Source organism: Rhinatrema bivittatum, chromosome 6 (assembly GCF_901001135.1).
Source record: "Rhinatrema bivittatum chromosome 6, aRhiBiv1.1, whole genome shotgun sequence".
NCBI lineage: Eukaryota > Metazoa > Chordata > Amphibia > Gymnophiona > Rhinatrematidae > Rhinatrema > Rhinatrema bivittatum.
The window spans coordinates 147,618,692-147,643,426 of record NC_042620.1 but is presented as its reverse complement, the minus strand read 5'-3'; the positions used below and the strand labels follow the sequence as shown (position 1 = coordinate 147,643,426).

The following is a 24,735-nucleotide window of genomic DNA, read 5'->3' as shown; positions in this document are numbered from 1 at the left end:
CGGCATGTCCACTCTGTTGCAGATCTTAGTGTCATCTGCAAAAAGACAAACCTTACCTTCTATCCCGTCCGCAATGTCGCTCATAAAGATATTGAACAGGACCGGTCCCAACACCGATCCTTGTGGTACACCGCTTAAAACCGATTATATACCTTTACCCTCCTACATCTCCTCTAGTCTGGTACATCCCTTCTCCTTCCATCTAGCAATAGCAGCCGTGTTGATACCTGGTTCAAATACACTATTAAAATGAAAGGATGTGCGGTCAAAATATTTATCTCCAACTATTACAGTTTTCCATTTATCTCATATATCCAATGTCAGACCAGAAGTGGGTGGCACTGCCGCTGATAGATATCTTTTTCTTTTATCTAGGGAAGCCCTTCAATTATTGTTCCTCACTTTATTCTAATATACCCCAAGAAGAAGCTCTTCTCCTTATCGAAAATATCCTTAACTCACATGTGCCTCCTGTTCGCGCTCCTACAGATTTTTAAATTTCATTAACTAGAATTGCATTGACCGAAAATTTCTTTTTGTTTGAATCAGTCTTTTACCCAGGCCAGGCTATGGGCACCACAATGGCCCCTAGGCTGGCCTGTCTTTACGTTTCTGAATTCAAGGAAAAATTTATTCATCCATCTGAATGGCGGTCATTTATTTTCTTGTGGCTATGCTACATTGATGACGTTCTCCTAATTTGGACAGGCACAGATGTTCAATTCTTCGTATTTTTAGATTGGCTCAACAACTGTAATATTTATTTTATTTATTTATTTAACATTTTTATATACCGACATTCATGAAAAAATATCATATCATATCGGTTTACAAGGAACAAGGAAATAACATAACCTTAACTAGTGGAAGTTTAAAGTTACAATAAAACAGGGGTATGTAACTGGGAAGGAAGAGCATAGAGGGGGACAAATAACTCATGAACTAATTACAACGAGGAAGAAGTAAGTGCAAGAGAGTCATGATCTTATCTAGATGTGGCTGATGCGAAGGCTTGTCTGAACAGCCATGTCTTAAAATTTTTTTTGAAAGTCTGTAGGCAGGGTTCCAGTCTAAGATCTGGAGGTATGGAATTCCAGATGGTGGGACCAGCTAACGAGAAGGCCCGGTCCCTGGTAGATGAAAAATGGGCGGCTTTGAAGGAGTGGGCATATAGAGATCCTTTGTAAGCCTCCCTGATGGGTCTGGAAGAGTGGTATAGTTTAAGTGGGATTTGTAGGTCAAGCTGGACCAGGTGATGAATAGTTTTATGGAGGATGGTGAGTGATTTGAAAAGAATTCTGTAGCTTATAGGGAGCCAATGCAAATCTTTGAGGATAGGCGTTATATGCTCTCTCCTGTTGGTGTTTGTTAGAATTCTCGCAGCTGCATTTTGGAGCATCTGGAGAGGTTTGGTGGTGGAAGATGGGAGATCTAGAAGAAAAGCATTGCAGTAGTCAATCTTAGAGAACAGCACGGTCTGGAGTACTGTTCTGAAGTCTTAGAAGTACAGTAGTGGCTTAAGTCTCTTCAGTACCTGTAACTTATAGAAGCACTCTTTTAAACTGAAGATGACTAATAGTCATCTTCAGTTTAATTATAATATTCATCGGTCTCAGATTTCATTTCTTGACATTCTGATCTCATCTGAATTGGACAATTTCACCACGACCATTTTTAGGAAACCCACAGATCGCAATACACTACTATCCTTTGACAGTCACCATTTCAGTCTTTAAAAACCAACATTCCTTTTGGCCAATGACTTCGACGGTTATGCTAATCTAAAAGTGAATTTTCCATCCAAACTAAGCAGATGTTTGCTAGGTTCCAAGAAAGAGGTTACCCTCATTCAATTTAAAAAAAAAGCATTCAAGCGTGCTTTAATCGCTAAAAGGGACCTCCTTTTTCTACCTCAGTCCTGCTCATCGGCTGGTATAATTAATTGTATTTTACCTTTTTCTGTACAGTGTAAGACCTTTACATCCATCATTCGTCGGTTTTGGCCTCTTCTTTCGGTACATAAAGTTTTTGATTGTCCTATTCGGTTTACATTTCATCGGGGTAAAAATTTGAGAGACTTGTTAGTTCATTCTGAACTGCCCTCTGCTATTTTACCGGCTCCAGGCATTAAAGGACATACCGCTTGCGGAACTTATTCCGTCTGTATGTTATCGCTACCCTTAACTTCATTTCAATAGAATGTTTCCTCTACACTTCAGTTCAAATTGTACCACATCCGGCGTAATGTATGTTATAATATGTAGCATCTCAAACAAGATATAGTTGCGATGGAGAAGGTGACAGAGAAGGGCAACCAAAATGATAAAGGGGATGGAACAGCTGCCCTACTAAGAAAGGCTAAAGAGGTTAGGGCTGTTCAGCTTGGAGAAGAGACGGCTGAGGGGGGATATGATAGAGGTCTTTAAGATCATGAGAGGTCTTGAACGAGTAGATGTGACTCGGTTATTTACACTTTCGAATAATAGAAGGACTAGGGGGCATTCCATGAAGTTAGCAAGTAGCACATTTAAGACTAATCGGAGAAAATTCTTTTTCACTCAACACACAATAAAGCTCTGGAATTTGTTGCCAGAGGATGTGGCTAGTGCAGTTAGTGTAGCTGGGCTCAAAAAAGGTTTGAATAAGTTCTTGGAGGAGAAGTCCATTAATGGCTATTAATCAATTTTACTTAGGGAATAGCCACTGCTATTAATTGCATCAGTAGCATGGGTTCTTCTTAGTGTTTGGGTAACTGCCAGGTTCTTGTGGCCTGGTTTTGGCCTCTGTTGGAAACAGGATGCTGGGCTTGATGGTCCCTTGGTCTGACCCAGCATGGCAATTTCTTATGTTCTTATGTTCTTATGCTCATGCCTACATAATGTAGGTAAAACTACACGAATGATAAAAACCAGGATCATTGAACATCGATCTTGTATAACTAACCAACGTGAAAACGCCCCTCTGATTGCCCATTGGGTTGAGGAAGCTCATCAGATCTCTGACTTAAAGTTCTTTATTATTGATGTGTTATCCCCTCCATAGCGGGGGGGGGGGGGGGTTATTTTTCAGAGATGCTCATCCTCAGGGAACAAAAATAGATTTACACTTTAGATGGCCGCCATGTAAGAAGCTGTGGAAAACCTCCTGCTGCATTTTTCTAAATTTCTTATTTTGCCGCAATTATTATGCCTCACACAAAGCTTAGAGGGGTAACGACAAGCTCACCCTCAAGCAACCATCTTCAGCCGCGCATAGAGGGCTTTTTCACCGCGGACATTAAGCAGACGCCAGGAAGTGTGGTCGCGGAAGGTGGACTCGAGGAGCACGAGTCAAACCTTATGACCCTGGATACCACTCTTAGCCCCGGAGCGCCGGACAGATCCGTTCCCCCAGGCCAGCTACCGCTGAGGTCCGTGGTGGAGCCAGCGCTATACCCTGTGGAAGTTCAGGGAAATTTAGAAGCGCTGCAACATCGAGAACCCTTGGGAGAAGAGAAGGGGTCCTGGAAGCCCTTAGACACAGGAGAAGGAAAGGAACTTGAAAGTGAAGCCAAGCTCCACCCACCGGCTGACATCATTGATGCGGGACAGATCCTGTGGATAAAAGAGCGACGGTGAGCGCTGCAAGCCCCTTGCTGCGCTCCCTCTCTGCCGAAAGCAGACCCTCGACAGAGGCCCCGACTCGCTGCAATCCCACTCCCGGACCTCGTGGGACGACCGGCCAGCCCCCCGGACCCTTCGGAGTGCCTCTCTGTCCCCTCCAAAGCCAAGCTCCGCCCACCGGCTGACAGAATCGACGCGGGACAGATCCTGTGGCTAAAAGAACGACGGTGATCTGTAGGCGTCGCGAGCAGAAGGAGAGCAACTAAGGGGCCTGCCCCTTGGTGCACCCCTTCATGCTGCCACTTTTGTGTCGCCACCACCTTCTAGCTAAATTTCTCTGCCTTACTTCGCTATCAATTATGCTCTTCAACTCCCAGTCCTTAATCAAAAAAACTAGGTCATCTTGAATGATCTCCTGCTAGACAACCAACCAGATGTCTGTGCAATAACAGAAACATGGCTTAAACCAACTGACTTAATATTCTGAACCAACTCCCCACCCATCTTTACGATATCTTCTCCCTGCCCAGACTCAAAAAAAGAGGGGGAGGTCTCCTATTGGCCGCAAAGAAAGGTCTTAAATTAACCGCTCAGATAGTTAACACCGCACCCAAATTTGAAATTGGCTTTTTCAAATCTTCACAAATACAAATCTGCCTAGTCTACACCCCCCTCCCCCCCCTGGCTCCTCGACTATAATGCCTCCCCTCTTATTGAATGCATCGCCACAAACATTGACATGGACACTCCAGCTATCATCCTCGGGGACTTGAGTTTCCACGTCGACACCATCCCTCTCTCGCCCTCCTGCGATTCCCTCCTATCCTCCATCTCTGCCATGGGTTTTAAACAAATCATTTCCAGTCCTACACACAAAGCGGGCCACAGTCTGGATTTGATTTTCACATCCTCCCACTTCCCTCTCACGGAGCCTCCCACCTGCACCCCGGTCCCTTGGTCAGACCATTCGCTTATAAAAACCAAACTCATACTAAACAAAGCACTGGCCCCCAATCAAAATCTAACTAACTCTATACAATATAGAAAAACCTGCTCTAAGGAGGAGCTCACCCACGCCCTCTCCAACAACCTTGACAACCTAGACCTCTCCAACATGGGGACCGCCCACAATTCATGGAACAAGATAACCAATAATATTGCTGACAATATCTGTCCACTCATCTCCAAAGACCTAAACCCAAACAACACAAAAAAACCATGGTACACGACCGAACTGAAGTCACTCAAACATGAATTAAGAACCAAAGAAAAGAAATGGCGCAAGGATCCTTCACCTGCCTTACTAGCTGCCTATAAACACACCCTCCATGCCTACAGAACCTCTATCCTTAAAACCAAAAAAGACTACTACGCCCAAATAATCCACAACTACCAAAATAATGCAACAGCCCTCTTCACCTATGTTTCAAGCCTCACAAAAACAACATCCCAGGATCCAGGGCTTGGATTGAGATTTCTCCAGTACCCAGCCCTCCATTGGACCCTCTCCTCCTCCTCCACCTCGTGGCTGTTAACCCCTACCCCAGCTGGAAGACGTCCCAGAAACTAAACGAATGTGCTTTTAAATCTCCCTTTTGTGCAGGTAACTTCATTTCTGCTTGCCTCTCTTTGTGCAACTGCTCTCCAAGCCAGGATCCAGGGCTTGGATTGAGATTTCTCCAGTACCCAGCCCTCCATTGGACCCTCTCCTCCTCCTCCACCTCGTGGCTGTTAACCCCTCCCCCAGCTGGAAGACGTCCCAAAAACTAAACGAATCTGCCTTTAAATCTCCCTCTCACATAGGCGTCACACGCCTAAGGAGCATGACAAAAGGGCCAGCCCCTTTGTGCGCCCCTTCGTGCAGCCCCGGAGAAAAACCACATCATTCTCCTTCAGCTACCCCTCCCCCCCTCGCCACAATTCAAGCCTGTTCCTCTCTAAACAACCGCCAACCGCCTACATCTGCTATCTAAGCCACCTACTGATCACAGCTACCAACCAATAACACTTCTCAATACGTGAGCTCGCCCAGGGCAGCCCAGCCCAACCCACCACCTGCATACATCTGAAAGCCTCTAGTCCGAAACTGGTCCTGAAGCTTAAGTGAGTTGCTTGAATAATACTGCCTAATAATTACTGCCTGACTTTTACTGCCTGAAATTTATTGTATGATATTTACTGTAGCATTTTTCTGCCTGAAATTTACTGTATGATATTTACTGTAACATTTTTCTGCCTGAAATTTACTGTATGAAATTTACTGTCTAAGATCTACTGCTTGATATTTACTGCCTGATACTTACAACCTGATACCACAACTTGATCTATTCTACTCGATATAACCCACAACCACTCCAGCAGACTAAAGGGGGACCCCTGCTGGTTGCAGGGTTGGTGCTAAGCTGGGCATGCCCAGTAGGTGCCAGTCAAAGTTCTAGAAACTTTGACAAAAGTTTTCCGTGATTGGGCTCCATCCTGGTGATGTGACCCATATGTGAGGACTAATATCCTGCTGTCCTGTGATAACACCTGTTACAGGTAAGCAGCTCTGCTAAATCCCTTGTTATTAGACATAGAGAAATTTGACAAGGTATTGGGTTATAAAATAAATGAGGAGAAGTAGGAACTATTAAACATCTTAGTTCAAGAACCTCACATGTCAGAGATTTTCAGTAGGTTCCCATTTAGGGCAGTAAAAAGGAAGGGGGTGAAATATCTTGGGGTATGAATTAGTGCACAGTTGGATTAATTATTTCAACTGTCTTGAACTGAACAAGATTTGCATCGCTGGGACAAATGTGACTTTTCATGGTTTTGCAGAATAGTGAAACAAGAAGAGCAGTTCAAAGTAAACACAGTATTTATTTATTTAAAACTTTTTTTATACCGACATTCATTTTCATATCACATCGATTTACAATTAAAAAGGGGAAAAAACTCGAACATGGTTTGGAAGGGAAAAATTCAAGTTACATATAACAGGGAGATGAGGAACAAGATGGGGGGGAAGAAGAAAAGACAGGTCCAGGAAGACTTGAATAGTGCACTTAGATACAAGATTGAAGTAAGCAGAACTATATACACAATTCTGTATTGTCAGTGATAAGATTACCCTGAAGGAGGATACTAAGATGGCTTCGCTATCTAGTTTCTTAAGGGGGGGAGGAGACCTTTGAGGGGGGGGAAGGAAGGGGGGGGGAAGTTATGTATAGGCCAGGCTGAATAGCCAAGTTTTAAGGGTTTTTTTTGAAGGTTTTTGAGCAGTGTTCTTGGCGTAGTTCGGGAGGCATAGAGTTCCATAGGGTTGGTCCGGCAATGGAAAATGCTCATTCTTTGGTGGAAGTGAGGTTGGTGAGTTTGTGGGAAGGTGTAGCCAGATATCCTCCTAGTCCTTCTGTTATCTGAAAGAGTAAATAACTGATTCACATTTACCTGTTCTAGTCCTTTCATGATTTTATAGACCACTATCATATCCCCCCTCAGCTGTCTCTTCTCCAAGCTGAACAGTCCTAACCTCTTTACCCTTTCCACAAAGGGAGCTATTCCATCCTTAGATCTAGAATCCCTCCCTGGGGGCCCCAAGGAGTGGGTTCTAGATCTCTGGCCTTTTTGAGAGTGAATTTGACAACAACAGATTGTGTGGAAGCTGCTGCTTGTTGAATCTGGGGTCCTTTTGGTTAAGATAGACTGCATCTGCCTTCCTATTCACTGAAGCCTTAGAGAAGGGGTTCTCCCACATCCGTATCTGCATCTCCTGAAGGATCTCGTGCACTGTGACTGCCATGATCTTCTTAGAAGGCACCACGAACTGGAGGATGTTCAGCATCTTGATCCTGGACTCTTCTTCTATCTGCAGTGTAAATGGAATGGCTTTCGCCATTTTCCTCACAAAACTGGTAAAGGTGAGGTCCTTAGGTGGGGACTTCATTCTGTCTGGTGGAGGAGAGGGGTTAGAGGGAAGACCCATAGACCTCTCATCATAGAGGCATCTGCAGTGTCATAGGCATACCCCCATGAATACTGAGAGACAGACTCATCTTGGTCTTCTGGTGAGGACTCTCAATGTTCTGTCCTCAACCAGCAGGGGCCTCAAACCGGAGAAGCTGGCTGTTTTGGCTGGGACTTCACAGGACTTCAACATCTTAGGAACTGGAGATCAGTAATAGGCTGGCAGCCATTGACCCCGATGTTCCTCAAGCATTGATGCCAGCACAGGCATCAGTGTTGGCATCACCATGGTTGCACTGATAGCAAGCACATAGAATCAAGTAGCAGCAGCTTGAGGGCTGACAGCGCCTGCCTCGGTGCCATCAATGCCCTGATACTGAAGTCCTACCATGCCGTCTCCAAGGTCGACTGGATTTTTTTATCCAGTTCCTCCTTGAAGATCGCCAATGCCAACACTAACAGGCAAAAGGCGTGACCACATCCTCTTTGGAATTGAGAGTTGGACTGGCAGCGGACACCAGGACTGGTGGAGACTGTCTCGAGTCTCCAGCATGCTTTGAGAAGAAGCTCTCCTCACTGCGGAATTGCTTATTAGGGGGTTCTCCTTGGATGCCAGACTGATCCCGATGCTAGCATCGCCCGTCAATGGAAATCGATGATGATGCTTCCTCGGCTTCTCTCTATGCTTGGCATGAGATCTCCTTGAAGCCATAGTCAGAGAGGTGGAACCTGATGCCTTTATCACGTGGAAGAATCAGACAATGGTCTGCTCTAGGTTCCCTACTAACCAGTGACATTAAAGGAACTGATGGTCTCCCTGATGCTGATTCAGCTGCTTCCATAAGTGCAGCTCCAAGGTCCCTAAATGTAAATTTTCAAATGTTGATGCCAATGGATTAGTCTAATGGTGCCCAAGTAGTCTTTCCATAGATTCCAGTTGGGACCAGTATCCTTTCTGGGTCAAGGTTGTGGGCTTGCGACACCTAAGGACATGGTCCTTTTGCTTTGGGGCATTGCTGGAACCCTGTAGACATGATAGCAAGTGTTGCTTACCTGTAACAGGTGTTCTCACAGGACAGCAGGATGTTAGTCCTCACATATGGGTGACATCATCAGGATGGAGCCCAATCATGGAAAACTTCTGTCAAAATTTCCAGAACTTTGACTGGCCCCTACTGGGCATGCCCAGCATGGCACTAACCTTGCAGCCAGCAGGGGTCCCCCTTCAGTCTTATTTGAAAGCTACAGGCAGTGCCGAAAATAAAATAAAATGTTACGAGCCCAACACCGCGGGGCGGCAGGCGGGTTTCGTGAGGACTAACATCCTGCTGTCCTGTGAGAACATCTGTTACAGGTAAGCAACACTTGCTTTCTCACAGGACAAGCAGGATGGTAGTCCTCACAAATGGGTGAGTACCGAGCTGAGGATGTCCGAACATGCACCAAATGTACCCAACGGCGTGCAACAGGCACAACAACTGGGGTGGAATTTGGTAGAGGGCATCCTGAACCCCACCGGGCAGGCGGAAGGGTGTTTGAACGTCACGTTGGAAATAGGTTACGCAGGACAGATTGGCCGAAGATGGAATCCTGTCTTCCGGCTTTGTCCAAGCAATAGTGGGCTGCAAAAATGTGGAGAGAGCTCCAGGTGGCAGCCCTGCAAATGTCAGGAAGCGGCACCGATCGTAGGTGTACTACTGAAGTCACCATGGCCCTCACAGAGTGTGCTTTAACACGGTCTTGGAAAGGAATGCCTGCTTGCTGATAGCAAAAAGATATGCAGTCCGCCAACCAGGAGGAGAGAGTCTGCTTACCCGCAGGTTTATTTTTTATTTATTTATTTAACAACTTTTCTATACCGACATTAAAATACACATCATATCGGTTTACATTGTAACAAAAGGTAGAGAATACAAATAACAGGGGGTGGGGTGGGGGGAAAAACTAAGAACGTGGGGTCAGAGGGGAGACCCCAAACTAAGATAGGGAAGGGGAGAAGGCGATAGGAACAGTAACATGTTAATTAAATGCAAAGGAGCAAAAGATATACTATAAATAATATACATAATATACAAATGGAGCCAGGAATCGAAAGGGTGGAGGCAGTTATACGATTAAATGAGAATACACATATGCAATTATACAAGGGGGGGGGGGGGGGGGTTACCGGGGGTCTGTGGGGGTGAGAATGTTAATCTGGGAAGGCTTGATGAAAGAGCCATGTTTTTAACTGTTTTCTAAATTTGAAGGGGCAGGATTCCATACGGAGGTTGGGCGGTAGGTCATTCCAGAGCTTAGGGCCGGCAATGGAGAAGGCGCGATTCCTGGTGGTCGAGAGGCGGGCTTTCTTGAGAGAGGGAACTAGGAGAGTACATTTATGAATTGTTCTGGTCGGGCGTGAGGGTTGTGTGGGTTGGAGGGGTTCATTAAGCCAGGAGGAGTTGTGGTTGTAAATGGCTTTGTGTGTAATGGTGATGGCTTTGAACAAGATGCGGTAGGGGATAGGGAGCCAGTGAAGGTTTTTGAGGATAGGGGTAATATGATCTGATTTGCGTGAATTGCTGATGATCCTTGCAGTGGCATTTTGCAGTACCTGGAGGGGTCTGATAGAGGAGGAGGGAAGGCCCAGATACAGGGAGTTGCAGTAGTCTAACTTAGCTGTTAAGGTGGCTTGTATGACAGTTTTGAGGTCATGGGTGTGGAGAAGGGGCTTGAGTTTTTTTAGGATCATGAGTTTGTAGAAACCTCCCTTGATAACCGATGTGATGTGGTTTTTGAGGTTCAGATTGGGGTCGAGTAGGACACCTAAATTCCTTACGGGGGGTTGTGAGAGGAGAGAAGTAGTCAGGGGGTCAGTGGGGGTGTTAAGCATAAAGGTTTGATGGTTATGTATGAGGAGTAGCTCGGTTTTGGCAGAGTTAAGGGCGAGTTGCATGGATGTGAGAAGGTTGTTGATGGAGGAGAGGCATTTCTCCCAGAAGCTTAGTGTGGTAGCTATTGTGTTGTGGATGGGGATGATGATTTGGACGTCATCGGCGTATATGTAGAATTTGAGTCCTAGGTCAGTAAGGTGATGACAGAGTGGGAGGAGGTATATGTTAAATAGCGTGGAGGAGAGGGAGGAGCCTTGTGGTACACCTTGGGAGAGGGGGAAACGGGAGGATTCTGATTGGCCAAATTTGACAGAGAAACATCTGTTATTGAGATAGGATTTGAACCATAGGAGTGCAGTGCCAGAGATACCGATGTCGGTAAGGCGGGCAATGAGGAGGTCGTGGCTTATCGTGTCGAAGGCAGCAGATATGTCGAGGAAGGCGATGAGGAAGTTTTGGCCTTGGTCAAGGCCAATGAGGAGAGAGTCTGTAAGGGATATGAGTAGGGTTTCAGTGCTTAAGTTTTTACGAAAGCCAAACTGTGCTGTGTGGAGTATGTTGAAGTCCTCAAGGTATGCCATGAGCTGTGTATTAACTACCTTCTCCATGATCTTAGAGATGAAAGGGAGATTGGAGATGGGGCGGTAGTTAGTTGGGTCTTTGGGGTCCAAAGAGGGCTTCTTGAGGAGGGGTTTGACTATGGCATGCTTAAGGGGGTCAGGGATGGAGCCTGAGGAGAGGGAGCAGTTGATTAGGTCGGCTAAGGGTGCAGCAATGGTATTGGGGATGGAGATGAGGTTTTTGGTGGGTATAGTATCGGAAGGATGGGATGCGGGTTTAGATTTTTTAAGGATAGTCTCAATTTCCTTGGGAGTGGTGAGTTCTATGGTGTCAAGAGAGGCGGAGTTATGGTGGGTGATGGGAGGGTGGGGAATTTGGGAGGCTGTTGGGGGGAAACGGAGGAGTATGTTGGATATTTTGTTGTGAAAGAAGTGGGCAAGATCTTCGCATTTTGTGTTTGCTTCTTCTTCAGCTGTGTTGGGGGGGAGGGGGTTGGTGAGTGCTGCAACATAAGAGAAGAGGGCTTTAGGGTTGAAAGTGTATTGGTGGATTTTGGCAGAGTAGTAGTCGCGTTTGGTATTTTGTATGGCTAGGCGGTATGCGTGTAATTGGGTTTTGTAGGAGGTGGAGCGCTGAGGGGTGGGGTCTTTACGCCATGCTCTTTCTTTGAGTCTAAGGTCGTGTTTCAAGTTGTGTAGTTTGGAGGTGTACCAAGGTTTGTTGTTAGTTGGAGAGGCGCGTTGTTGGCGGGTGATGAGGGGGGCAGAGTTTGTTGGCTATGTCTTGGGTGGTGCTGACCCAGGAGGTGAGAGCAGTGTCAGGAGAGGAAAGGTCAAGGTTGATCAGGGATTCGGAGAGGGCTGTGGAAAGCTCCTCGGTGGTACATGTTTTGCGGTAAGAGAAGGAGGTGTTGTTATGTTGGTAGCTACAGGGATTAGATGTGCCTATGGTGAGGTGGGTCTCGATGAGGGTGTGGTCAGACCATGGAACCGGGGTGCAGGATGGTGGAGAGGGGGACTGGATGCATGAGTTGGTGAAGATGAGGTCTAAAGTGTGTCCCATTTTGTGTGTGGGGGTGGAGATAGTTTGGGTGAAACCTAGTGCTTGGAGGGCAGTGAGGATGGTTTTGCAGGAAGGTGAAAGAGGGTTAGCGTCTACGTGGAGATTAAAGTCTCCTAGTAGAATGGCAGGCTTGTCACAGTTTATGTTACTGGAGATAAGTTCAATGAGAGGGGAGGGGTTTTGTTCAAGGAGGCCAGGGGGGGCGTAGATGAGGCAGATTTGGAGATCCGAGGATTTGAAAATCCCAGCTTCCAATTTGGAGGGAGGGTTGATACTCAGGGGGCTTAAGTTGAGGGTTTTTTTTGGAGATGAGGAGGATACCTCCCCCTTTCTTTTTGGGTCTGGGGATGGAGAAAATATCATGGGAGGAGGTAGGGAGTTGGTTAAGGATGACAGTGTCTGTGCACTTAAGCCAGGTCTCAGTGACTGCACAGATGTCTGGTTTGAGGTCATGAATGAGGTCCTCAAGGATATGAGTTTTTTTGATGAGGGAGTGAGCATTGAATAACATGAGGGATAGAGTAGCGAGGCCGAGTAGTTGAGTTAGGGGGGAGGCTAATATGGGGATGAGGGATTTGTGCTGGGTTGGGGGGTTGTACGGAAAGGAGGGTGGTTGTCTGCGTGAGAGATGGTGAATACAGGGGATAGCAAATGTGGTAGGAGCGGGCTGAGCGTGGGGGGGCATGGTGGGGGGTGTTGACTGGAAGAAGGCCTGAGGGGGTCGAAATAAAATGTGGGCAGAGTTGTAGTGGACTTGGAGTGGGAGGTATGTGGAGGAAGGTAGGTGAGAGGTCGGAGGCTGGGTACACAGGTAGGAAAAAAAAAAATGTTACAAGAAGACGGTAGGTAGAACAAATCAGAGCCAAAATACAGTGCAATACCATGTAACGGTGCAGTCAAATAATGCAGTACAGTGTAGCATAACAAGCAGTGCAAATCAGAGCGGGGTGGTACAGTGCATGTGGTGGAAATGGTACATAGTGGGGACAGAGGGTGATAAGTGAAACGATATTGAACAGTGGGTTATTGGCTGAGTACAGAGAGTACAAGGGCTTGACCTTCCTTGAGTGGGGACTCAACAGCTGGAAGAGTTTACGGGTCGCACGAAGGGGCGCAATAAGGGGCAAGCCCCTTAGGTCGCGCTCCTTCGTGCGCGCGACGCCTGGCGCGCGGCGCCGTGGATGTGAGCCCCGAATTTAAAGGGGCTGAGGCAGGCAGGTTTCCCAGGCGCTGCAGAAACAGCGCGGCTCTTACCCTGTGATTGGGTCAGAGAGCTCAGGGAGGGCACGTCCAGGCAGGTTGCCCTAATTTGTTGGGATGGAAAGAGACGAATAACTGAGTGCTCTTCCTGTGGGCAACTGTACGGTCTAGGTAGAACGCTAGAGCCCGTTTACAGTCGAGGGTATGCAGAGCCTGTTCCAATGGGTTGGAGTGGGGCCTAGGAAAGAAGATAGGTAGTATGATGGATTGATTAATGTAAAACTCCGAAACTACCTTAGGCAAAAACTTAGGGTGAGTGCGGAGTACTGCCCGGTCCTGCAGGAGTTTAGTGTAAGAACATAAGAACATGCCATGCTGGGTCAGACCAAGGGTCCATCAAGCCCAGCATCCTGTTTCCAACAGAGGCCAAAACCAGACCACAAGAACCTGGCAATTACCCAAACATTAAGAAGATCCCATGCTACTGATGCAATTAATAGCAGTGGCTATTCCCTAAGTAAAATTGATTAATAGCCATTAATGGACTTCTCCTCCAAGAACTTATCCAAACCTTTTTTGAACCCAGCTACACTAACTGCACTAACCACATCCTCTGGCAACAAATTCCAGAGCTTTATTGTGCGTTGAGTGAAAAAGAATTTTCTCCAATTAGTCTTAAATGTGCTACTTGCTAACTTCATGGAATGCCCCCTAGTCCTTCTATTATTCGAAAGTGAAAATAACCGAGTCACATCTACTCGTTCAAGACCTCTCATGATCTTAAGGCGGATAGGTAACTAGGGCCTGTAACTCACTAACCCTGCGAACTGAAGTGATAGCCAAAAGAAAAATCACTTTCCATGTGAGATATTTTAGGTCACAGGAGTGAAGAGGTTCGAACGGTGGTTTCATGAGCTGCCCGAGAACCATATTATGGTCCCAAGAAGGGGCTGGAGACGTAAAGGTGGCTTGATATGGAGCAAGCCTTTAAGAAAACGTGTTACGAGGGGTTGTACCGATGTAGGGACATCCCTGACATCTTTATGGAAGGCGGCTACCGCACTGACATGCATTCTGATGGAAGAGGTCTTTAGACCTGATTCCAATAAATGCCAGAGATAGTCCAAAAACCTTGGGATTGGACAGGAAAAGGGATCAAGGGATTGCGAAGAACACCATGATATATACCTTTTCCATTTATAGGAATAAGACTTTCTTGTGGAAGGCTTCCGTGAAGCAATCAGGACACGAGAAACCGAATCTGAAAGGTTAAGTGGTTGAAGGATTAACCTTTCTACATCCATGCCATCAGGGACAAGGCCTGAAGAAGATTGGGATCGCGAAGACATCCGTCGTTTTGAGTGATCAGAAGCGGGTGCTTTCCCAAGGGAATGTGCCTGCGGATGGAGAGATCCTGGAGTATGGGAAAACACACTTGGCGTGGCCAGTGACGTGCTATCAGGATCATGGTTCCCTTGTCCTGATGGAGCTTCATGAGAGTCTTCGAGAGAAGAGGAAGTGGAGGGAATGCATAAAGCAGACCGGCTGCCCACGAGAGGGAGAATGCATCTCTGGACGGAGAGCGCTCGCTCCGAATGAGGGAGCAGTAATTGTCCACTTTGTGGTTCTAAGGGGATGCAAAGAGGTCTATTTGGGGATAACCCCATTGCTGGAAGAGAGAGGTTGCTACCGAGGGATTGAGAGACCACTCGTGCGGTTGGAAGACACGACTCAGTTTGTCTGCCAAGACATTGTGCACTCCCAGCAAATATGTGGTCCTGAGGTACATCGAGTGGGAGAGCGCTTCCGCCCAAATCTGCGCAGCTTCCTGACACAGAAGGAAGGAGCTTGTGCCTCCCTGCTTGTTGATGTACCACATGGCCACCTGGTTGCCCGTCTGAATCAGGATGACGTGATTTGATAGGCAATCCTGAAAAGCTCTGAGAGCATATCGCATTGCTCGAAGCTCCAGGAAATTTATCTGGTGTTTGGCTTCCTCTGGAGACCAAGATCCTTGTGTCTGTAGATCGTTCACATGAGCTCCCCACCCGAGGTTGGAAGCGTCGGTTGTGAGAATGAATTGAGGATCTGGTAGGTGAAAAGGCAGTCCCTGGAGAAGATTGTTTTGATCTTTCCACCAGGTGAGAGACAGTCGGAGTGTGTCGGTGATGTGGAAAATGGTTGACAGAGCCTAAGTCACTTGAATCCATTGTGACCTCAGAGTCCAATGCATGACTCTCATGGCCAGGCGGGCCATTGGTGAGAGATGGACTGAGGACGCCATGTGTCCGAGAAGGACAAGGAATTGTTGAGCTGTTGATGTATACTGAGACTGCAACTGGTGAGCAAGGGACACGAGGGTTTGCACTCGTTGTTGAGGTAGAAAGGCTTTTGCCTGTAAAGTGTCCAAGTCTGCCCCAATGAACGACAAGGTTTGAGATGGGACTAAATAGGATTTCTCGTAATTGACGAGAAATCCTAGAGAAATTAGAGTGTGTAGGGTCAAATCCAGGGACGATTGAGCGGCTTGCTGGGTTGGGGCCCTGATTAACCAGTCGTCTAGATAAGGGTAGACGTGAACACCTTCTTTCCCGAGAAAGGTTGCGACAACTACGAGACATTTGGTAAAGACTCGTGGTGCTGATGCTAGGCCGAATGGAAGCACCCGGTATTGATGGTGCCTTGGGCCTACTAAAAACCGGAGGTACTTGCGATGAGCTGGCGCTATCGCAATGTGGGTGTATGCGTCCTGGAGGTCCAGAGAGCAGACCCAGTCTCCTCTTTGTAGAAGAGGTAGAAGTGAGCCCAAGGTTACCACCTTGAACTTTTCACACTGGAGGTACTTGTTGAGGGCATGTAGGTCCAGAATTGGACGAAGCCCCTCCGGATTTTTTGGGGATCAAAAAGTACTGGGAATAGAACTCTAGGCCTTGTTGCGAAAGAGGAACGGGTTCTATTGCCCTTAACTGGAGAAGAAGGGAAACCTCCAGCTCCAGAAGGACATAGTGGTCGGTTACTCTCCACGCTTGTAGAGGTGGTGATTCCGGTGGAAGAGCAATAAAGTTCAGGTGGTAACCCTGAGTAATGATTGCTAGCACCCATTGGTCGGTTGTGATTCATTGCCACATGCCATGAAAGTGGCACAATCGACCTCCCACTGGTATCCCTGTCAGAAGAATCAGGCTGCTGCTCTCCAAGGGAAAGTCAAAAACCTGAAGCAGGCCCCGGTTGGGGAGCTGCTTGTGGCTTTTGCTTCCGGGGCTGGCGAGGCTGAGATTTTTGATAAGGCCTCGTAACTCGGGACCTTGTTGGTGGAGGATAGTACTTCCTTGGGCGGAAGAATGACTTCTTAGAGTCCTTCTTGAAGGGCTGTCTAGAAGGGAAGTCAGAAGGTATCGATGAGAGCTGTTTGAGGGTCTCATGATGGTCCTTTAATTCAGCCACTATTTGCTGAATCTGTTCACTGAACAGATTATCTCCTATACAGGGCTGGTCAGAGACTTCTACTTCTACTGTCTACTTCTACTGTCTTGTACTTCTGGGCGAAGGTCAGAAGACTTGAACCAGGCCCAGCGTCTTGCCAAAATGGCAGTTGCAGACACTCTAGTGGAGGTGTCGAAGATATCATAAGCTGTTCTTATCTCATGCTTTCCTGCCTCAAACCCCTTGCTGACAAGGATTTGAAGATGTTCTTGGAATTGGTCCAGCAGGGTTTCAGAGAAGTCCTGTATTTGCTTGAAAATGACCCTGTTGTATTGGGTCATGTACAGCTGGTAAGAAGCAATTCTGGAGATGAGCATGGCCCCTACGAACACTCGTCAAACAATATTGTCTAGGAATTTGTGTTCCTTGACAGGAGGGGTAGAGGAGTGAGGCTTCGTCCTTTTTGCTTTCTTTTGAGCTGATTCTACCACAACTGAGTGGTGGTCGAGCTGAGATTTTTGAAAGCCAGGAGCTGACTGTACTAGATAGGTAGTGTCAGCTTTTCTGTGTACAGGGGCAATGGATCCAGGGTTTTCCCAGTTCTTTTTGAGGAGGTCAAGAAGAACTTGATGAATGGGAATAGAAGGGATCACTTTAGGGGCATCCAGGAACTGGAGAAGCTCCATCATCTGGTGCCTATCATCTTGCTCCGTTTGAAGCTGAAAAGGGAACAATTCCGACATTTCCTTCACAAAATTAATGAAAGAGAGGTCCTCTGGAGGAGAACGCTTTCTACTTTCAGTAGGAGAGGAGATGAAGGTAAGTCATCGGTGTTTGTGGAAGTATCATCACCCCAGGTGTCACAAGGATCAGCAGGCTGACCTGTAGGACGAGAAGGGGGTTGGATACCCGAAGGGCCCGGCTGAGGCTCCGAGAAAATTGAAGGAATCACCGGGGGCACAGTGGACACCCTGGGAGGTATCAGTGCTGGCATCGAAAGCATCGATGGCGCCGATGTGCGTATCGACCCCGATAAATGAATCGGTGGCGAGGGACGACATGGCATCAATGGCTGAGGCAATACCCTCGAAGGAGGAATGTGGAACGGTGTTTCTCCTCTCGATGAAGCTGTCATTGGGGAGCGCACCGGAGCCATTGGAGACCCGGGAATCACCGGTGGAAGGGGAGTCATGAGCGCCTCCATCCGGGATAGCAGCGGTGCCAGCGCTGCTGGAATCGGGTCGGTGACCGGTTCCACTCTCGGTGCCGGTGTCGGTGCCGGAGGAACCTGGAGTCATTGCATCGCCTTGTCGATGGCCTCCTGGACCAGCCGGTCCAGTTCTTCCCGGAGACCTGGGGCAATCAGTCCCGGCTACGTGACGGAAGAGGGAGGCTGAGGCACAGTCGGAGGGACCACCTTTACAGGCGGAATCGCGACTCCCAAACCCTGATCGGGTGAGGGTGGCCTCGATGTCCCGGTCACAGGAGTGGTTGGTGCCATTCCTGGAAGGGGCTTCTTCGATGGTGGCTCGGACTGTGGCTCGGTTAATGATTTCGCTCCCTCGATGGTCCGAGACTTATGATGCCGATGTTTCTCCCTAGGATCCCCTCGATCTTGAGGGGGAGAAACGGGAGTCAATGGCCGTGAAGACGTCGATGGCCGGCAGTCACCGGACTATTGTCGATGCTGGTGCCACTTCGACGGTGCCGGTTCCGATGACGTCGATGCGATGGACGGCGTCGGGTGTGAGCACGGAAGAGGAGTCCCATCTTCTCCATTCTGGCTTTGCGACCTTTTGGTTTCATGAGGGCACATTTGGTGCAAGTCAGGACATCATGCTCACGGCCTAAACACATTACAGAGACTCCATGAGGGTCTGTGATAGACATGGTGCGAGTACAGTCCGGGCACCGACGAAACCCCAACGCCATGGCCATAGAAAAAATCGAGCCGCGGTACAGTCGACGGCCAGTAGGCCGCGAGGGCCAAACTCGACGGTAATCGACGAAAAATGGTGAAAACTTACCGGAGTACTGCGGCCTGAGAAAATTTAGAGGAGGGACCCCTGTGGGGCAATCTAATTTTAATTAACTGTGAGGAAAATTCCTGTCAGGAATCTCTTCAGAGCTCCTAAACCGCGAGGCTACTGCTGCACGGAAAAAAGAAGACTGAAGGGGGACTCCTGCTGGCTGCAGGGTTAGTGCCATGCTGGGCATGCCCAGTAGGGGCCAGTCAAAATTCTGGAAACTTTGACAGAAGTTTTCCGTGACTGGGATCCATCCTGATGATGTCACCCATATGTGAGGACTACCATCCTGCTTGTCCTGTGAGAAAGACTGAAACAAAAAGAACACAAAATTGAATTCACTGGTGGTAATGGGTTGATGACCATCGAGCACTGAAGAGTCCCACCCCTGCAGAGGGGAACGATGCAAAATAAAACTTACTCAAAAGGCTGAAAAACCTTACCTAGAGGCAAGTACGAGGAAAGAAGACTGCAGGAACAATATTATGGCTGGGAAAAACAAAATGTTTTGAAGCGAATTTTTGAGAGAAGGCCCAGACCAGGAGAGTGAGGCAAAAATGGAAGCAAAGGGCTCTGCACATGACCAGTGAGGCTCAGTCAAAATTCAGGAAAATTTGATATAAACAGATAAATAGGTACCATAGAGAAAGTAAGTTAAATAAAAGCAAAACTATCAAAATATTTTCACTAATGAATAAACCTAAACTCAGAAACCAGACATCTTAGTTGAACCACTGCAGGGTATTTTACAGACTATAATATCAACTAGAAAACACAACAAAAATTGCCATTGACAATAAGGTATATTCAAATTGTCACATATTTTACTAGGGATAAAAAGATACCTCTGGAACTGTAGCTTCCATTACAGAGAGAGGAGCAGGCACACATCCACCATCTTGGGCAATTTCTACTGGCTGATATATAATTTCAGATGGCTGCAGATATAAGAATGATGCTGAAGATGCAGGAGACTGAAAGAAAAGATTTTAGAAAATGAAATGATTTATTAAAAGGATGAAAGTTAGGTTTTCATTTGGTCAGAATAAATTAAACTCTTGAAACATTCAATTCATAATAGAATGAAAGAGGAAATATGAGTTCATAAATTAACTTGGAATTTTCAAAGAACTCCACAGCTGTATTTGTCTAGAAAACCTGACGTGCTCTGAGAATATTCACTTGGAAAGGTGACACATGCAAAACTACTGAAAGTTATCGGGAATTACAGGGAGGGTAGTTTTATTAGACCACGTAGGACTGAAATTTGTGTGCGTACATTTAAGTGCATACTTTTCAAAATCGAACTATGCAGGTAAATGGTTTCTATGCACCAATTCCACTCCCGGGAATGTCTCTTTCTAGTATACATAAAAGTATGTGCAAAAATGCTTTTCCTTATACTTTTCTAAGTAGAAATCCTCTCTCACCTTGCCCCCACGGACAATTATTATAAGCCAATTTATACCCTTAAAATTTAGATTTATGGGCACAAATGCTTTTGAAACTCATGCCGTTAATGCAGAGCTTTCCAAAGTGTGTGTCGTGACACTTTAGTGTGTCGCCTGAGGTGTGCCGGTTTGTCGCGTAAGCCCGGTGCACGTGACACACTGGCAAGTGGGAGCCAATGCGGCCGCCGGTGGACCTCATCCCACTGGCGGCTGAGCAGTGAAGTTTCGCTGGGTTGGGCTGGGCTGTGCTGTGTGCCGGAGACACACAGCAGGAAGATCGGCAGGGCCGTGGTGGAGCTTACGTCACCACGGCCCAAAGAAAAAGGTCACGTCTAAACGTGCAGGTGGTCCGCCTCCTTCCTGCCCATGCGGACCCGGAAGAAAAATGTTGCCGGAGCCACACGGGCAGGAAGGAGGAGGAGCATCAGCCACGTGCAGAAGAGGAGCAGCGTTGTTGCAGCGGGCGAGAAGAGGAGGCCCGGTAGCAGAGTCTCCACCGCGGATCGGCCTGCAAAGATCAGGGACGCCGCTGCTGCGGATCGGCTCGCGAAGATCAGGGACGCCGCTGCCGAGGATCGGTCCGCAAAGATCAGGGCCGCTGCAGAGCCCATCCTGCAGCGACCCGTGAAGAGGAGCCCAGAGGTAAGAGAGAGGCTGAGGGCCCGTAGAGTGCATGTATGAGATGGGTTGAGAGATTGTGTGCGTGTATGAGATGAGTTGAGAGATTGTGTGCGGGAGTAAGGACCTGAATGTTTGCAGAGACAGCATGTGAGAGCCTGTGTGTGTGAGAGAGAGACTGCAAGTGCCAGTGAGAGCCTGTGTGTATGAATGATTGTATGAGAGAGAGCATGTGACAGTGAGAGTCTGTACTTGAGCAAGACAGCATGTGGAAGTGAGAGAGAGCCTGGGTGTGTGAGAGTCAGACAGCATTTGCAAGAGAGAGACTGTGTATGAATGATTGTATGAGAGAGAGCATGTGACAGTGAGAGTCTGTACTTGAGCAAGACAGCATGTGGGAGTGAGAGAGAGCCTGGGTGTGTGAGAGTCAGACAGCATGTGCAAGAGAGAGACTGTGTATGAATGACTGTATGAGAGAAAGCATGTAAGAATGAGAACCTGACTGTATGTTTGAGGGAAGAAGATAGATGGAGAGAAAAGAAATAGAAAACAAAGACAATATGAAAGGAATTGGCAAAAAAATAAGAAAGGGGAGGTGGAACAAAAAAGCCTGTGACCAACCAATTAGAAAACTAAGATCAGACAGCAAAGGTAAAAAAAAAAAAAAAAAAATACTTTTTACTGATTGGCACATGTAATCTTTGGTAATGTGCAAGAGTAGCACTTTCTCTATGCAGATCTCACAATGTACGAGATCAACATGGAGGAAGTGGAAACCCACGGGGCCTGCACAGAGGAGGCAGCAGAATGGGCTTCAGTGCCAATAGCAGCAATCAGCGCCTCCCAAATAGCCATGCGGCATCAGTGACAGTGGCAGCAGAGGAATGAGAGAGGCTCCGAGGTTGCTGGCAAAAGAAAGAGAGGGGCTCTGCCTTTAGTGTGCATGTGTATGAATGGGAGTCTGCCTGGGGGTGTATGTGTGTGAATGCGTGGGTGCCTGCCTGAGAGTGTGTCTGTGTATGAGAATGTATGGGTGTCTTCCTGGGGTTTGTATGTATGAGAATAGGTGCCTGCCTGTGTGTGGTGTATGTGTGTGTGTGTGAGAATGAATTGGTGCCTGCCTGGGGGTCTGTGTGTGTGAGAATGAATTGGTGCCTGCCTGGGGGTCTGTTTGTGTGAGAATGAATGTGTGCATGCCTGGGGGATGGTGAGGGAGTGGTGTGAAAATGAATGGGAGCCTGCCTGGGGGTCAGATCAGGGACGCCGCTGCCGAGGATCGGTCCGCAAAGATCAGGGCCGCTGCAGAGCCCATCCTGCAGCGACCCGTGAAGAGGAGCCCAGAGGTAAGAGAGAGGCTGAGGGCCCGTAGAGTGCGTGTATGAGATGGGTTGAGAGATTGTGTGCGTGTATGAGATGAGTTGAGAGATTGTGTGCGGGAGTAAGGACCTGAATGTGTGAGAATGCCTGGGTGTTTGTGTGTATGTGAGGAAGCCAGAGAGAGTGAGAGCATGTGTGTGTATGATAAAATCCAGGGGAATAAGAGTTTGTGTGGGGGGTGTGTGTGGAGGGGGAGAGAGTGTCTTAGAGCCTGAGAGTGTGTCAGTGTCTGTGAGAGCAAGAAGTTATGGTGGGTATAAGAGCATGAATATGTATGTATGTGACAGTGTATGTGTGAGAGAGAATGGACATGGGAGTATGTGTGAGAGAGAGAGGATAACCTCCTAATCCTCAACAGTATCAGGGTGACTGGAAATCAAGAGCTCCCACGTATGGACAGCAGGGGCTTTTTAAAATCCTTATTAGTTTTAATTATTGGGTGTTATTTGATATGTGCTGTTTTTAAATATGTTATTGGTATTTGGGAAATTGTAAAAAATGTATATGATTTTAATTAATAGAAATTCTATTTATCAGTAGTTTTAAAAAATTCTTTTATTAGTATGGTTTTACTATTATAACTGATGCTTTATGTTTCTTGATTTTATTTGTTTTATGAGGAATGGTGGTTCTGTTTTTCCATTGTTAATACACAGAGTCTGGCTTCTTGGGGTTTCCATTTCAGTTTTTGTCTAATTTGTGCTCCTTTATTTTGTATTCTGTATTTGGTGAGGGTCTGTCACTGCTCTGTGTGTGTGATCATGATGAGAGATTCTGCTAGCATAGGGATCTATAGCAATCTGGTTTGTTTTATTTCCTCAGTAGGTGGTGTATTGGTATTCTAGGACCCAGTGTAATATTTACCCTTGCTTTTTCACAGGTAGGGTTATTGTTGTTTGAGTCCTTGGTGTTATTACTGTTGTGTTACAATGGGATTGCAGTATAGATTTTGAGTGTCTTTTTTGCGAGGTTTTGTGTTAGTTCACAATGTGCCTGGCAGTGGAAGGTGTTTGTGTTGCTGTTACTGTGAGGTGACACCAGAATTTGAAAATATCTTTTAGTATGATGAGCTGTAAGGGAAACATCCAAGCTCCATTGTTTGGGGGAATTTCAGTGGATGCACAGAGTTACAGAACTGGAGGTGCAGGATTTATATTGACATTCTGTCCCTTCCTATAAATTCCAAACTTCACTCTCATAGCCATATAGAATTAGTTGAATGAGGCTATCAAATAATTATATAGTGTGAAATTGGCCAGCTTTTTAAAATTACGCAGAAGACCCTTTGGACTTTCTTATTAACACCAAATATTCAAAATCTGTGTTCATCCCATCAAGCTCATATATCTCATTAAAGAGGTAAATTGAATAACACAATAACTTTGTTTTATTATTGTTATTCATAAATTAGAACAATAACATTAATCTTGGAATATTATATATTTTTAATATAAATGAGAGGTTTTCACAAGATAGGTTGTGTCCTGAAACATTTTTTTATGTATATATTTAAGGAAACATACATAAATTGTTGCAATAAATTTCGTTCGTTTAACCTTTAACCTCTGGTTTGCTAGTAGACTGAATTATTGTGTCCCGAAATTATGTTTGTCTAAAAAGTGTGTCACCAACATGAAAAGTTTGGAAAGCTCTGCCTTAATGGTTAGGAAACAGTAAGCAAGTTTTTTAAAAAAGAATTTTTAGTTAAATAATTGATCTTCTTCAGTGTTTTTTTTTATATATATAATCCATTTTTATGTTTGGAATGTACCTTAATTTGATGTATTTGTGCTTACTTATTATTGTACAATACTTAGAGCTATTTGAAAACTAGGCATCTAAATGAATGATTCAATAAATAAATGAGCCATCCATCTCACTGGTAATGCACCATAATCATAAGTAGTGAAATAAGAACATAAGAATTTGCTATACTGGGTCAGACCAAGGGTCCATGAAGCCCAGCATCCTGTTTCTAACAGTGGTCAATCCAGATTACAAGTACCTGGCATGTACCTAAACATTAAGTAGATCAGATGACTGGGAAAGGAATAAAGGGAAAAATAGGAAAACAAAGGACTACAAAAAAAATCTCAGGACATCATTTACTTGCAACTCAGCTTCTCCATGCACATATTCTGGGGTCATGACTAATGACATACCAGATTAAGAAGTCTCTTTAAATAAGTTCCTAAGCCCCATTGATAAACTCAGAAATACAAAGGATATATTCAAGCTGGATCTGTTTTAGCTTATCATTAGAATTGCCATACAATGGGAAGTAGAAGGGGAAAAGAAATAGAGAAATGACATTCAATAAACTTAACTTCACTAAATATGATGAACCCTGCTAACTTCCCAGTGCTTCCAACTACAGGATGGAAGATTTGTCTATTATCTAGATAAGCTACACAAAGGAAAACATGAAGCACCTTATATTAAGTGTTAGAAACAAGCCTTTCTTCAAAACCTGATATATTCCCCACCAAAACATTAGACAGATAAATTACAGGCAGTAGAAAATGCATCAGCTAAGATCTTGACAGGTTCCTGACATTCAGGCCGATACAGTAAAGCGCGGCCACAGTTACCC

At 46.2% G+C, this 24,735-nt stretch overlaps 1 protein-coding gene across 2 annotated transcripts in view; it reads right to left on the bottom strand.

Annotated features, from left to right (window-relative positions):
• The window catches only part of BOLL (boule homolog, RNA binding protein), a 725,867-nt gene that overhangs the window by 139,880 nt on the left and 561,252 nt on the right, over positions 1-24,735 (bottom strand). For both annotated transcript variants that reach the window (XM_029606045.1, XM_029606046.1), the window contains exon 9: positions 19,542-19,670. In XM_029606045.1, the coding sequence (XP_029461905.1) occupies positions 19,542-19,670 (129 nt within the window). The remainder of the gene's footprint in view (positions 1-19,541; positions 19,671-24,735) is intronic.